This window comes from Schistocerca piceifrons, chromosome X (assembly GCF_021461385.2).
Source record: "Schistocerca piceifrons isolate TAMUIC-IGC-003096 chromosome X, iqSchPice1.1, whole genome shotgun sequence".
Classification (NCBI taxonomy): domain Eukaryota; kingdom Metazoa; phylum Arthropoda; class Insecta; order Orthoptera; family Acrididae; genus Schistocerca; species Schistocerca piceifrons.
In genome coordinates, this window is record NC_060149.1 from 230,909,852 (window position 1) to 230,925,660 (window position 15,809).

The window sequence follows — 15,809 nt, forward strand, 5'->3', positions numbered from 1 at the left end:
AAGAATTATCTCAACGAGTTGGTAGGAAAACTGTTGGCCGAGCGGTTCTAGGCACTTCAGTCTGGAACCGCGCGACCGCTACGGTTGCAGGTTCGAATCCTGCCTCGGGCATGGATGTGTGTGATGTCCTTAGGTTAGTTAGGTTTAAGTAGTTCTAAGTTCTACGGGACTGATGACCTAAGATGTTAAGTCCCATAGTGCTCAGAGCCATTTGAACTATTTGAAGTAAAACTGTTCTGGGAAAAGGCAGGCTGATTTTTCTGAGGATTCCCTAAGTCTCGTTCGGTGAATGCTGGAAAGGCTCCTAAAAAAATTTAAAAAACTTCGCCTAACTGGCAGGTCAGAGCAAGTTTCGGTCTCCCACCGAAGTATGTGTGTATTCTTCGGGACTATCACTAATGTAACCTTTTTATGCTTTATGACTCGCATATTTTTGTGTTTCGACTACGTTATTTCAGTTTCTTTTATTTCCTTCTTTGCCCTTTCACATTTCTCTACGGGGTCGGCATTGTTACAGAACGGTTTTGGCAGTGTTAGTAGCAGTTGGTGACCGGATGCCCTTCTTGACGACGAGTTTGTGTACCCTATCTGTCTACGTCTGGTGTAATCTCGTATTCACGTGTGATAACGTTTTCTAAGTGTTTGCGTAGTCTGTATCCGAGGCGGCAGTCGCTAATCCGCGAGGCGGATTCGATCCGGGCCTGGTTTGCCTCTCCGAGTCCTGTAAGTTAGCTAAGGCGCTCTCAGCTATCTGGGCAGGTCATGTCATTTCATTGCATACTGTAATAAATGAAAATTTTACTTTCGATACGTAAATAGATGCGGAATTATAAGTGAAACACGAGCTGCAATGTTGTTTGGAAACTTAACTAGGATGCGAATACAACATCTAATTAAAGTCCATAAGTCATTCCTTATCACACAACTAATTTCGTGCCTTTCTACACTTTCATCACTGATTCGTTAGGCAGTTAAGAGCTGTCGGGTTTTCTTATGGACGTAAGATAATGAAAGTTTTAATTATCACTTCGAAAAAAATAAAGTTACGTAATTACCTTTTGTGTTTCTCCGGGTATATCTCATCAGCGGTGGTACACATTGAAATCTCCACGCCATCGTATCGTAGTATGCCACTAGAGGAGACAGAACAATGTGTCGCAGCCCACTGATAAAGTGGAGTATCGTGCGGTAATTCGTTTTCAACAGCAGAGGAAATCTCGCGTGTGTGCTGGGCCACTCCAGTGGGTTAAAGAAGTCATCTGAATTGACCTGACACAGGTGCAAGATTTCCGCTGCGGACAAAAAGAAATTACCGTACGTATCTGCTGAGGGTCGATAGCATATATTGCACAGACACTGCCCGAAAGATAAAGTAAAGCACCCAGAATGGAAGGAGCAAATGAAAGGGAACTTCACGGGTTGAGAGGGGGATTCCAATATCGAGTGAAACTGATAAAGAGCTTTGGCGTATGAGCCAACTTATCATAATTACTTTGCATCCTCTCTGGCCTGGATGTGTGCACTGATTCGATCTGGAAGAGTATTATGAAGCCGCTGTATTCCCTCTTGTGGCACGCCGGCCCACAACTGTTGTAACTGGTCCTTGATGACGTGGATTCTGGCAATGGGGCGGAGTTGACGTCCGCACTGATACCACATATTTTCTACGGGAGGCATATCTATGAATCTTTCTGACCATGGGAGTACCTCAAGATCGCCCAGACAGTTCATAGAAACACGTGCCATGTGTGGACGAGAATTGTCCTGTTGAAAACTGACAACACGATACTCTTGCATGAGAGGTAACACATGACGAAGTAGAATGAAAGTGACGCATCGTTGTGTCGGCCGCGCGGGATTAGCCGAGCGGCGTCGGGCGCTGCAGTCATGGACCGTGCGGCTGGTCCCGGCGGAGATTCGAGTCCTCCCTCGGGCATGGGTATGTGTGTTTGTCTTTAGGATAATTTAGGTTAAGTAGTGTGTAAGCTTAGGGACTGATGACCTTAGCAGTTAAGTCCCATAAGATTTCACACACATTTGAACATTTGAATCACTTTTTGAACTTCTTTGGAGAGTGGCTGGTCGTGTTTATATTCGTCCAGATGTCCGGTAGCCTCTGCAATGCGCCACTTGCACCAACTGGTTTCCCCTGCCGGACAAGTTTGGTGTTGTGGGTGGTCATCCGTCTAACACTTGTGGAAATACGTTGCCCAAATTGCCTTATTCATCTGTTCCACCGAAATGGAATGCCGTCGGATTGCCAAGCCGTAGTACGTCGTAAGCTCCTTGTTCACTTCATCAGTTTTAGTCATGGGCAAGCACATAGAATAATTTTTCGCGGCTACAAAGTCGAAATTCCCGAAAAAAAAAACTGGTGCGTGAGAATGGTCGATTTCAGACAGGTGCATTTTTTTGTTCAACCGCGAATAACAAACATTAGGATAGTTTAGGTTATGTAGTGTGTAAGCTTAGGGACTGATGACCTTAGCAGCTAAGTCCCATAAGATTTCACACACATTTGAACGTTCTTTTCTGCATCGTTGTGTCGTCAGAATTTCCTCATTCACTATCAGCAGTGGTCTGAAGTCGTACGGGATGGCTCTCTACACCACGAGTAACACCGCTGTGCCTGTCCAAAACATCGCAAGAAAGAGATCTCTCCCCAGGTCGCCGCCATGCTCGCCGACGATGGTCATTCAGAGCAGTGCAAGACCACAGCTAATGGGTGAACGTACTGTGACCACCATTCACGAACACTCCATGCTTCCCAAACGCAGTCGTTTGTCTTTTGGTGGTAACGGCAGCATATACCCACGTGCCTTTAATTCCCTCCAATCAATATTGCAGCGAGTGCACACGAATAATGCTGATGTACACTGGTGGTCTTCCTACCTTTCATAGAGAATCGTATCTGTAATCATTTAAGTACTCGCTGATGGTGTGTACGTAGGTAAAATTACATTGACATCCGACCATGTGTTCTGGGTGCTTAACTTTTCTTTCCGGCACTCTGCTTCAGCTTATTGTTATTGTGAACTTGTGTAGCTACTGTAAGAGCGTGGAGCGTGCAGGTGTGAGCATGTTGTGGTGGTGTTTGCAGAAGATGGCGAGGAGGCGACGCGTCCGCGTGCCGGAGGCGGCGGCGGCGGCTCGGCGGGGCGCGGCCACAGCCCGTACCGTCCCCATGCGCCGCAGTCGCAGCCGCAGCCTCCGCCCCCGAGCCGTACCATCTCCTTTAACGACGGTAAGTCACACAATACATTTTAGCGCACTTTACAAGGCACCGCTGGCCATCAACATTCTCTCTCTCTATTTGTTTAGTCGGTTCCGACTCTTCGTGACCCCATGAACCAAATCACGCCACTTTTTCCTGTCTTGCACTTTCTCCCGTAGACCTTCCAGGTTGGAACATATTGCTTCTGTGATGCCATCGATCCATCTCATCCTCTGACGTCCTCTTCTTCTAGTTCCATCGAGCTTCCTCAGCATTAATGATTTTTCCAGCGAGGCATGCCTTCGCATACAAACGTCTCAAAAATGAGATCGACAGGAAGTGCAAAATGCCTAAGCAGGCATGGCTAGAGGACAAATGTAAGGATGTAGAGGCTTATCTCACTAGGGGTAAAATAGATACAGCCTACAGGAAAATTAAAGAGACCTTTGGAGAAAAGAGAGCCACTTGTATGAATATCAAGAGCTCAGATGGAAACCCAGTTCTAAGCAAAGAGGGGAAAGCAGAAAGGTGGAAGGAGTATACAGAGGGTCTATACAAGGGCGATGTACTTGAGGACAATATTATGGAAATGGAAGAGGATGTAGATAAAGATGAAATGGGAGATACGATACTGCGTGAAGAGTTTGACAGAGACCTGAGTCGAAACAAGGCCCCGGGAGTAGACAACATTCCATTAGAACTACTGACGGCCTTGGGAGAGCCAGCCCTGACAAAAGTCTACCATCTGGTGAGCAAGATGTACGAGACAGGCGAAATACCCTCAGACTTCAAGAAGAATATAATAATTCCAATCCCAAAGAAAGCAGGTGTTGACAGATGTGAAAATTACCGGAAGATCAGTTTAGTAAGTCACAGCTGCAAAATACTAACGCGAATTATTTACAGACGAATGGAAAAACTGGTAGAAGCCGACCTCGGGGAAGATCAGTTTGGATTCCGTAGAAATGTTGGAACACGTGAGGCAATACTGACCTTACGACTTATCTTAGAAGGAAGATTAAGTAAAGACAAACCTACGTTTCTAGCATTTGTAGACTTAGAGAAAGCTTTTGACAATGTTGACTGAAATATTCTCTTTCAAATTCTAAAGGTGGCAGGGGTAAAATACAGGGAGCGAAAGGCTATTTACAATTTGTACAGAAACCAGATGGCAGTTATAAGAGTCGAGGGGCATGAAAGGGAAGCAGTGGTTGGGAAGGGAGTGAGACAGGGTTGTAGCCTCTCCCCGATGTTACTCAATCTGTATATTGAGCAAGCACTAAAGGAAACAAAAGAAAAATTTGGAGTAGATATTAAAATCCAGGGAGAAGAAATAAAAACTTTGAGGTTCGCCGATGACATTGTAATTCTGTCAGAGACAGCAAAGGATTTGCAAGAGCAGTTGAACGGAATGGACAGTATCTTGAAAGGAGGATATAAGATGAACATCAACAAAAGAGAAACGAGGATAATGGAATGTAGTCGAATTAAGTCGGGCGATGCTGAGGGAATTAGACCAGGAAATGAGACACTTAAAGTAGTAAAGGAGTTTATCTATTTGAGGAGCAAAATAACTGATGATGGTCGAAGTAGAGAGGATATAAAACGTGGACTGGCAATGGCAAAGAAAGCGTTTCTGAAGAAGAGAAATTTTTTAACATCGAGTATAGATTTAAGTGTCAGGATGTCGTTTCTGAAAGTATTTGTATGGAGTGTAGCCATGTATGGAAGTGAAACATGGACAATAAATAGTTTGGACAAGAAGAGAATAGAAGCTTTTGAAATGTGGTGCTACAGAAGAATGTTGAAGATTAGGTGGGTAGATCACGTAACTAATGAGGAGGTATTGAATAGGATCGGGGAGAACAGAATTTTGTGGCACAACTTGACCAGAAGAAGGGATCGGTTGGTAGGACATGTCCTGAGGCATCAAGGGATCACAAATTTAGCATTGGAGGGCAGTGTGGAGGGTAAAAATCGTAGAGGGAGACCAAGAGATGAATACACTAATCAGATTCAGGAGGATGTAGGTTGCAGTAGGTAATGGGAGATGAAGGAGCTTGCACAGGATAGATTAACATGGAGAGCTGCATCAAACCAGTCTCAGAACTGAAGACCACAACAACAACAACATGCCTTCGCATTGTGTGTCCAAAGTAGGTCAGCTTTTGTTTTAACATTAGACCTTCCAGGGAGAAATCTGGTTTTATTTGCTCCAATATTGATCTGTTGATTCTCTTTGCAGTCCATGGAACTCTATGAAGTTTCCCCCAACACCACAATTCGAAGGAGTCAATTCTTCGCCGTTCAGCCTTTCTAATGGTCCAGGCCTCACATCCATACATCACAACTGGAAAGACCATAGCCCTCACAATACGGATCTTTGTTGCTAGTGTTATATCTCTGGACCTTATAACCTTGTCAAGGTTTGACATCGCCTGTCTACCGAGCAACAGGCGTATCCGGATTTCATGGCTGCAGAGATCTGGGAACCGAGGTAACTGAATGTGGTCACTACCTCAATGGTTTCTCCTGCTATATCCCACGAATTGGTAGGTGTAGTTGCCATAATTTTCGTTTTCTTCACATTCAGCCTAAGACCGGCCTTTTCACTTTCGTCTTTCACCTTCAGCAAGAGTGTTGTCAATTCTTCTTCACTTTCTGCCAACAGGATCGTATCATCCGCGTACCTGAGGTTGTTTACATTTATTCCAGCTATTTTAATTCCTGTTTCTCCTTCATCTAGCCTCGCGTTCCACATAACATGTTCTGCATACAGATTGAATAAGTACGGTGACAGTATGCAGCCTTGGCAGACCCCTTTCTGAATCTTTATCCATTTCGTTGTTCCATACATAGTTCTCACCATGGCTTCTTTGTCAAGGTATAAACTCCGTATCAGATGAATGAGGTGATCTGGTACACCCATGTTTTTCAGTACGTTCCATAATTTGTTGTGATCGACGCAGTCAAAGGCTTTGGCGTAGTCAATAAAGCAGAGGTACACATCTCTCTGGAATTCTCTTGCTTTTTCCATAATCCACCGAATGTTAGCAATTTGATCTTTAGTTTCTCTTCCTTTCCTAAATTCATGTTGTTCTTCAGGTAGCTCTCGATCTAGATATTGGCGAAGTCTATTTTGTAAGATTTTCAACATGACGTTGCTAGCATGTGACATAAGTGCGATTGTTCGGTAATCTGAGGATTGTTCCACCTATACTGTCTACGCACAATAAGTAAAATTGAATTATTTTCTGTCGTTTAGGGTGTTGTAATGTTGATGGGTTTTCTGAACTATCCCAAGAAAACCCATCAATATTACAACACCCTAAACGACAGAAAATAATTCAGTTCTACTTATTGTGCGTAGACAGTATAGGAGGAACAATACGCCATTAAATTTGTAGTGGATTTGAGAGTATACGGGGTGCGAAATGTAACGGACATTGGTGCTACGTGTGGCAGCAACAATGGCTCTAAACAGGCTAAGTATCGAGTCGAACTGAGCTTGGAGGACAGATACAGGTGCGCCATTCCATACTGCTGCAACTCTGTGCCAGAATCCGACTGTGTTGGTTGGCGAGTGGTGGAGTGCCAGTCTCTCGGCAACCTACGGCCGCACGTTTTCAGTGGGCGAGAGAACTGGAGAACGTGCTGACCAGTGTAAAAGTCGAACACCCCGTGTATGTAGGTACGCCAGGAGTGCACAGGCAGCACACGGTCTTGCGTTATCATGTTGAAAGATAATGTCACGGAGACTTCTGAGATAGGGCACCGCCACCTGTCTCAACACATCAGAAATGTAATGCCTGCTATCCACATTACCGGAAATGCTAATCAGAAGTTCTAGCGGCACTCCATACCATCATGCAAAGTACTGGACCCGTATGTCGATTATGAATTCAATCTGACGATGTTTGATCTCCTCTAAGGCTTCACATGATTCCTCTGTCGTGTGCTGTACGCAGAACCGAGACAAGTCAGAAAAGACGATATTGTGCCACTGCTGTTTCCACTGTTCTCGTTGGGCGAATAAATGTTGGCGCACTTCTCTCTGCTTCTCCTTCAAAGGAAGCCGCAACAAAGGTCGCCTTGCTGTCAGTCCGCGGTGCTCTAGATATCATCGCACTGTCCGTGTGGAGACTTGTCATACTGTAAACAAGCTGATTTTCAGAAGCAAGATACCTGACATGGCTTTGCAACCCTGCGAGTTCGAGTGAACATTGTCTGTACTCTCGGGTGCTAGTCGCGGACGGACAAGTGTAGTGCAGGCAGTCTCCTTAGTTAATGGAGATTAATTGAAGGTCGTGTACCAAAAAAGCGAAAATCATTACTCAGTCACACACTACAGTAATAGTTCATGGAACTGAATAATATAAAGATTCTAAAAGCAGTTATCTGCATTGTGTAGCGTCTACTATACCTCAAGAGCATTCGCACTAGCAAGAATGAGTTAATGTGTAAGCACCTGTGATTGCAAACCCTCTTAACAATAAACATCGCAACTGAAAGAGTTAACATAGCTTAAGACAAAAAAAATAATCATTAGCTTCCCACAGTACTATAGACGTTGAGTAATATAACAAGCCTGGACAAAATACATAAACATCCAATAATCACTGAAATAGTGTTCAAATATTTGATTCATATACAGGGTGATCAAAAACAGTCTGAAACGCTTGTAAGAGTGTTAAAGGATAAGTTCTGCTGACAATTAATTACTAAGAAAAAAATTCGGTAGTTGTGCCGTTTCCGATTTAATTACCATTGACGTACGTCAATGAGGCCGTTCCGCGCGCACATTCAAACGGCCAGTCAGATACAGTCAGCCAGTTGTTCTCATAGTATAGATAATAGCGCAGGAGAATGTTCAGCCTCTGGCTCGGGTCCCATCCTTATTACCGTCCCATGTCCAATTTATGTATCGCTCTCTTATTCGGCTTTAGCAAACCAAACGATGTACACGTTTGGCAAAACCGTCTCTGGCGGGCCTCTTCAACTTGCGCGGCAACGGCCTGATTCCCTAAAATCAATGCTAATAAATCGGAAAAGGCCCAAAATCTCGAATTTCTTCCTACAAATTATTTCTCAGCACAATCTACCCTGCAACATCCTTACGAACTTTTCAGACTTAAATCTCGAATTTCTTCTCACAAATTATTTTTCAGCACAGCCTACCCTGCAACACCCCGAACTTTTCAGACTGTTTCTGACCGACATGTACGGTACTTAATGTAACGGGGTTCACTTTCTAGTTTGTTACACATATCATAGCACTAAAAACACATCAATTAAACAAAGCTTGTTTGACATTATGGAAAGTGCGTGTTAATTGTGTCAGTGTGATAACAAGCAGTATTAACCTCAGATTTGTTCTCACTCTGAAACATCCCCTTTAAAAATTATGAATGACAGTGCTGGAAAAACTCTTACGTTATTTGATTTTCAAACAGCTGAGAAAAACGGACCGTACTCAGACATTTCTCTCTTTACTTATTCTGATCATCACTAAACTGACACACAATATTCTTAGCGCAACGCAATCTTTCAATAATCCCTACAAAAGAATGTCCCTGACTAACAATAACCTATACCTTTCATGAATCACTTACTTCACAAAAATCTTTGTTACTCGAACTACTGCAATACAGCGAGCGCCAATACTGCCGGCTAAATAAAAGATTCTAACTACTGAAGGCACTAACTACTGATAGGCATATTTAGCAAATGAAAGATTTTAATGAAGAACAAACAATGAATTTACCTTAATAATGTTCAAAAGTCATCATATATATATATATATATATATATATATATATATATCTAAAAAGAAAGATGATGAAACTTACCAAACAAAAGCGCTGGCAGGTCGATAGACACACAAACAAACACAAACATACACACAAAATTCTAGCTTTCGCAACCAATGGTTGCCTCGTCAGGAAAGAGGGAAGGAGAAGGAAAGACAAAAGGATATGGGTTTTAAGGGAGAGGGTAAGGAGTCATTCCAATCCCGGGAGCGGAAAGACTTACCTTGGGGAAAAAAGGACAGGTATACACTCGCACACACACACATATCCATCCACACATACACAGACACAAGCAGACATTTGTAAAGGCAAAGAGTTTGGGCAGAGATGTCAGTCGGGGCGGATGTACAGAGGCAAAGATGAAGTTGAAAGACAGGTGGGGTATGAGCGGCGGCAAATTGAAATTAGAAATTAGCGGAGATTGAGGCCTGGCGGATAGCGAGAAGAAAGGATATGCTGAAGGGCAAGTTCCCATCTCCGGAGTTCTGACAGGTTGGTGTTAGTGGGAAGTATCCAGATAACCCGGACGGTGTAACACTGTGCCAAGATGTGCTGGCCGTGCACCAAGGCATGTTTAGCCACAGGGTGATCCTCATTACCAACAAACACTGTCTGCCTGTGTCCATTCATGCGAATGGACAGTTTGTTGCTGGTCATTCCCACATAGAACGCTTCACAGTGTAGGCAGGTCAGTTGGTAAATCACGTGGGTGCTTTCACACGTGGCTCTGCCTTTGATCGTGTACACCTTCCGGGTTACAGGACTGGAATAGGTGGTGGTGGGAGGGTGCATGGGACAGGTTTTACACCGGGGGCGGTTACAGGGGTAGGAGCCAGAGGGTAGGGAAGGTGGTTTGGGGATTTCATAGGGATGAACTAAGAGGTTGCGAAGGTTAGGTGGACGGCGGAAAGACACTCTTGGTGGAGTGGGGAGGATTTCATGAAGGATGGATCTCATTTCAGGGCAGGATTTGAGGAAGTCGTATCCCTGCTGGAGAGCCACATTCAGAATCTGATCCAGTCCCGGAAAGTATCCTGTCACAAGTGGGGCACTTTTGGGGTTCTTCTGTGGAAGGTTCCGGGTTTGAGGAGATGAGGATGTGGCTCTGGTTATTTGCTTCTGTACCAGGTCGGGAGGGTAGTTACGGGATGCAAAAGCTGTTTTTAGGTTGTTGGTGTAATGGTTCAAGGATTCCGGACTGGAGCAGATTCGTTTGCCACGAAGACCTAGGCTGTAGGGAAGGGACCGTTTGATGTGGAATGGGTGGCAGCTGTCATAATGGAGGTACTGTTGCTTGTTGGTGGGTTTAATGTGGACGGACGTGTGAAGCTGGCCATTGGACAGGTGGAGGTCAACGTCAAGGAAAGTGGCATGGGATTTGGAGTAGGACCAGGTGAATCTGATGGAACCAAAGGAGTTGAGGTTGGAGAGGAAATTCTGGAGTTCTTCTTCACTGTGAAGAAGAACTCCAGAATTTCCTCTCCAACCTCAACTCCTTTGGTTCCATCAGATTCACCTGGTCCTACTCCAAATCCCATGCCACTTTCCTTGACGTTGACCTCCACCTGTCCAATGGCCAGCTTCACACGTCCGTCCACATTAAACCCACCAACAAGCAACAGTACCTCCATTATGACAGCTGCCACCCATTCCACATCAAACGGTCCCTTCCCTACAGCCTAGGTCTTCGTGGCAAACGAATCTGCTCCAGTCCGGAATCCTTGAACCATTACACCAACAACCTAAAAACAGCTTTTGCATCCCGTAACTACCCTCCCGACCTGGTACAGAAGCAAATAACCAGAGCCACATCCTCATCTCCTCAAACCCGGAACCTTCCACAGAAGAACCCCAAAAGTGCCCCACTTGTGACAGGATACTTTCCGGGACTGGATCAGATTCTGAATGTGGCTCTCCAGCAGGGATACGACTTCCTCAAATCCTGCCCTGAAATGAGATCCATCCTTCATGAAATCCTCCCCACTCCACCAAGAGTGTCTTTCCGCCGTCCACCTAACCTTCGCAACCTCTTAGTTCATCCCTATGAAATCCCCAAACCACCTTCCCTACCCTCTGGCTCCTACCCCTGTAACCGCCCCCGGTGTAAAACCTGTCCCATGCACCCTCCCACCACCACCTATTCCAGTCCTGTAACCCGGAAGGTGTACACGATCAAAGGCAGAGCCACGTGTGAAAGCACCCACGTGATTTACCAACTGACCTGCCTACACTGTGAAGCGTTCTATGTGGGAATGACCAGCAACAAACTGTCCATTCGCATGAATGGACACAGGCAGACAGTGTTTGTTGGTAATGAGGATCACCCTGTGGCTAAACATGCCTTGGTGCACGACCAGCACATCTTGGCACAGTGTTACACCGTCCGGGTTATCTGGATACTTCCCACTAACACCAACCTGTCAGAACTCCGGAGATGGGAACTTGCCCTTCAGCATATCCTTTCTTCTCGCTATCCGCCAGGCCTCAATCTCCGCTAATTTCTAATTTCAATTTGCCGCCGCTCATACCCCACCTGTCTTTCAACTTCATCTTTGCCTCTGTACATCCGCCCCGACTGACATCTCTGCCCAAACTCTTTGCCTTTACAAATGTCTGCTTGTGTCTGTGTATGTGTGGATGGATATGTGTGTGTGTGCGAGTGTATACCTGTCCTTTTTTCCCCAAGGTAAGTCTTTCCGCTCCCGGGATTGGAATGACTCCTTACCCTCTCCCTTAAAACCCATATCCTTTTGTCTTTCCTTCTCCTTCCCTCTTTCCTGACGAGGCAACCATTGGTTGCGAAAGCTAGAATTTTGTGTGTATGTTTGTGTTTGTTTGTGTGTCTATCGACCTGCCAGCGCTTTTGTTTGGTAAGTTTCATCATCTTTCTTTTTAGATATATTTTTCCCACGTGGAATGTTTCCCTCTATTATATATATATATATATATATATATATATATATATATATATATATATATATATATATATATATATATATATATATAATTTTGTGACATCCAGTTAAACAGATTTCCTTTTTCTGACGGACACACATCCAGATCGTCCTCTCAAAACTCTGGCATCTCTCCCTCCACATCCACCACTGCTGGCGGCTCACCTCCAACTGCACAACGCTACGCACTGTTCACATCCAACTGTTCAACACTACTCAAGCGAAATTCCAACAATGAGTCCAACCAGCCACAGACTGCATACAGCGCAGTCAGCGAATTTCATACAGGGCACTACGTGGCGTTACCACCATAAAAACCTAAACAGCCTACTTACAACTCGAAATTAGTTACTACCTCCACCTACTAATTACATCTTGAGAACAATATCGTAACAGTAAACCCTTTTCTACTTCAGATTTCATTGAACGATTTTGAACCGTCCCTAGTGGTTCCACTCTGTACAACAGAACAAAAATTTATGTCACACTACACTCCAATGGGATCAAACCACATTCAATAGGGTTGAACCCACCCGATGTCCTTAGAGAAGGGCTGATTCGTTCAGGGTGTGTCATTAATGTCGTATGTTGTCAAGAACGTCGTTCTGTTGCACATAGCACTTTGAAATGCAGTTTTTCAACAGTAGTGAACGCGCCAACGGAAGCGGTGGTTTCATTGTTGTCCTTTATCGCACCTCCTGACTCTTTTTCGAGTCGATTCAGAGCGGCGATGTGTCTGAAATGTTTTCCTCGGCCACCCATGAGAAAATCGCGGGGTTTCAATTGTTTCAAAGCTGGGCGTCGCGATTGTGGCCTTCACCGCAGAAGCGTCAAGAGAAGGCACGAAATTGTAGGGGCGGGGGAAGGGGGAGGGAGTGCGACGATTTTCCCACCTTGTGTCGTGTGACACGTCTACGATGGCGTTGGGCAGAACTGTGGTGAGATTTGGTGCCAATATGACATCATTAACCCTTACCTTACCTTACATGAACTTCTTACCTCTGTCCTTTTCGCATGTGTTGACATCTTGACGTTTTGGCTCTGAGCCCTATGGGACTTAACATCTGAGGTCATCAGTCCCCTAGAACTTAGAACTATTTAAACCTAACTAACCTAAGGACATCACACACATCCATGCCCGAGGCAGGATTCGAACCTGCGACCGTAGCGGTCGGGCGGTTCCAGACTGAAGCGCCTAGAACCGCTCGGCCACACCAGCCGGCTCCTTGACGTTTTATAGCCGCCGAGTCCGAGGGTGAGGCCGCAGGGCACCACGCTTTTGTACCGTTACAGAAGAAAGTTTTAGACACATTAGAACCAAATTTCGAACTTCTGCAGCGCAGTGAATGAAAATGACAGGGTTTCAGAAAAGTGACCCTTTACTCTTTTGCACAGTATACTTCATTCTCATGAGCTTTAGGGCTATTATCACGATGTGCGAGCTAAACTTTCTGCAATTTCTGCCAATTTCATTTCGACCACAGTACGTAAGTACATCTCACCTAATACCTACATCCTTAGTTCCAGTTCGTAACAAGATGTACATTGTAGTCTCAATTCCTCCTGCATTGTGTCCACAGATTAGGTGCATCATCGTGACAACACAACCACAAGAGCGTGATTCTCGCAGTTGTTCGGTGTTGCACATCTTATGCATGGATCGTTCACTTTTTCCATTTTACTTCTTTTTTCACAGTTCAGTATATCTTCTTCTTGTCTTCATGCCAGATTTGTGTTCAGTTTTTGACGGGATATTCACTGGGCCACGTTAGTGCAAAATCTGAGGGGATGCGATGGGGAGTTTCCCTTGTAAGTATTTAGTCGAATTAACAACCTTTTGAGTTGTGTGATTTATCTTGTAACCGAAATTTAGTGGATTTCTTCTAATACTCAAGCGGATGACTTCACACTTTACACTATTTAGAGTCGATATTTTGCCAACCATTGTCTGACTGATCTTCTATGCCTTCTCTATTGATCTCAAGCTGTTCGGAAAATTAAACTCTAATCATTATTCCTTTTTCTAAAAAATGGCACTTCTTACAGTTAAGATGGCGGGCAGTTGTCTCGCTGAAATATTGTGCGGTTTCTACAATATTATCCGGCGTAATTCCCGGGAACCTATCAAGCAGATGCAGCGCCGGGAAAGCCTCAAACAGTACACATTTCCTATTACTGGTATTACCAGTGTAAATCTGTCGTCATCCAAGTACATTTTATGTCCAAATATTCGACTTACTCGGGCAGTCTGTCTCTAAGAGTCAACTTCATCAAAACTTCTCGTTGTTCAAGTGTCTCTGATACCTGGTCAGAATAATAGCTCCGAAAAGAGCGATACTTCAGCGAACAACACATCGCAGTTTGCAATTCAAAGGCAACAGGTTGCTAGTATTTTCGCACGTTTCCCTGCGTTCATTTTGTCGCAGCTGGCGCAAGAGTTTTACGGTGGTTTTGTTGTTCTCGACTCGTTTTATATGCTAACGAGCTTGCAGTCCTACTTCACCTTTTTAACGGCGTCCTTTTTGCCAAGAGGAGGCGCTGTGGCACGAGTATTTGTCAGCGACATACGTTTCTATTTCCATTTTTCTCAGAAATCTACGGTGCCAACCTTGGACTTGGGAATGACATCTTTAATGCTTTGCGGCCGGCGCTCTTCGTTAGATGCAGCCCAACAAACCAGTTCGCTCTTTTCCAACATCACTAGTGCATTCGTTGCTTTGTTGCAGAGCACTTATATGTTATCACGTATTGTCTCTATACGTCAAATGAACACTTTCCGAGTCTCGAACCTCTCAAATACTTGCATGGCAGCCCGCTTGCTAGGTACGTGTATATCTGTTAACAGGCAAGTGCCAGCGAGCTAGCACAATGTTGATAAACATGTATCCACGGTCTTCTGATCGAGATATTCTGAATCTGGTTTTCGCCTCTTCAAAGTGAACGACGCCCGCTAGTCAATCTACATACATATGTAAATTATAAGAAATATCTCCTAACTTGGCGAAAAAGACTGTATTCAATTAGAAAAAATGCAGGTATCGGAGAAATAGAGAACAAGTTGCTAATAAGACGACTATGACATTATCTGGACCTTAGGTGAATGGAAATTGCCACTACATGCTATCGAATTCCATATGCTACATTACACTTCCGTTCACAGCAGTCTCCAACACTACCCAGTGATTCGCTATATTCTTAAATACTCTGACGAAAATGGAAAGTTACACCATGAAGCACCAATACTATATTTATCAAGTAATTAAATAGAATTATTTTGATGCAGCACACATTTAACACATTTAAAAGCAGTCTTAAAGTAAAGTGTACATTGGATAACAGGCTGCTAGGTACGCTCGTTACTGCAAGTTTCGGAAACGGCTTGTTTCCAAGTTTAAGTTCTTTACATAGGAAAATGTTGTGGACTGGTTTAGGAGTGCAGAAAGGAAAAAGAAATGTTGTGTTTTAACGTCAGTCGACAGTACAGTCTTCACAGTAAGGGGAGCTAGCTCAGTTTTAAGACTGTGTTTTTGAAGAAAACACCGTCCTTATATTCGTCTGCAGTAATTTAGGGAAGCCGTGAAAAACCAAAATGAGATTGAATGAAAAGGGACCCTGTTAACTATGTCTTCAGTGGCAACTGTTGCACAACCTCTCACATTTGCCAATGTAACGTATCATATAATTTGTCATGAGACAAAGAAATACTCCTGTATCGGAAAAAAATTGTGCGCTAAATCAGCTAGTTGATTTTCAGTAATTTAATGAGCAAATAGAAGTGACGGTGCTGTTAAATTTGGTAGTATCTAAAAGACCTATGAAAACGGTTTGCGT

At 44.2% G+C, this 15,809-nt stretch overlaps 1 protein-coding gene across 2 annotated transcripts in view; it reads left to right on the forward strand.

Annotated features, from left to right (window-relative positions):
- LOC124721210 overlaps positions 1-15,809 on the forward strand; it is a 526,868-nt gene that overhangs the window by 202,393 nt on the left and 308,666 nt on the right. For both annotated transcript variants that reach the window (XM_047246062.1, XM_047246061.1), the window contains exon 2: positions 3,101-3,244. In XM_047246062.1, coding sequence (XP_047102018.1) covers positions 3,101-3,244 — 144 coding nt within the window. The remainder of the gene's footprint in view (positions 1-3,100; positions 3,245-15,809) is intronic.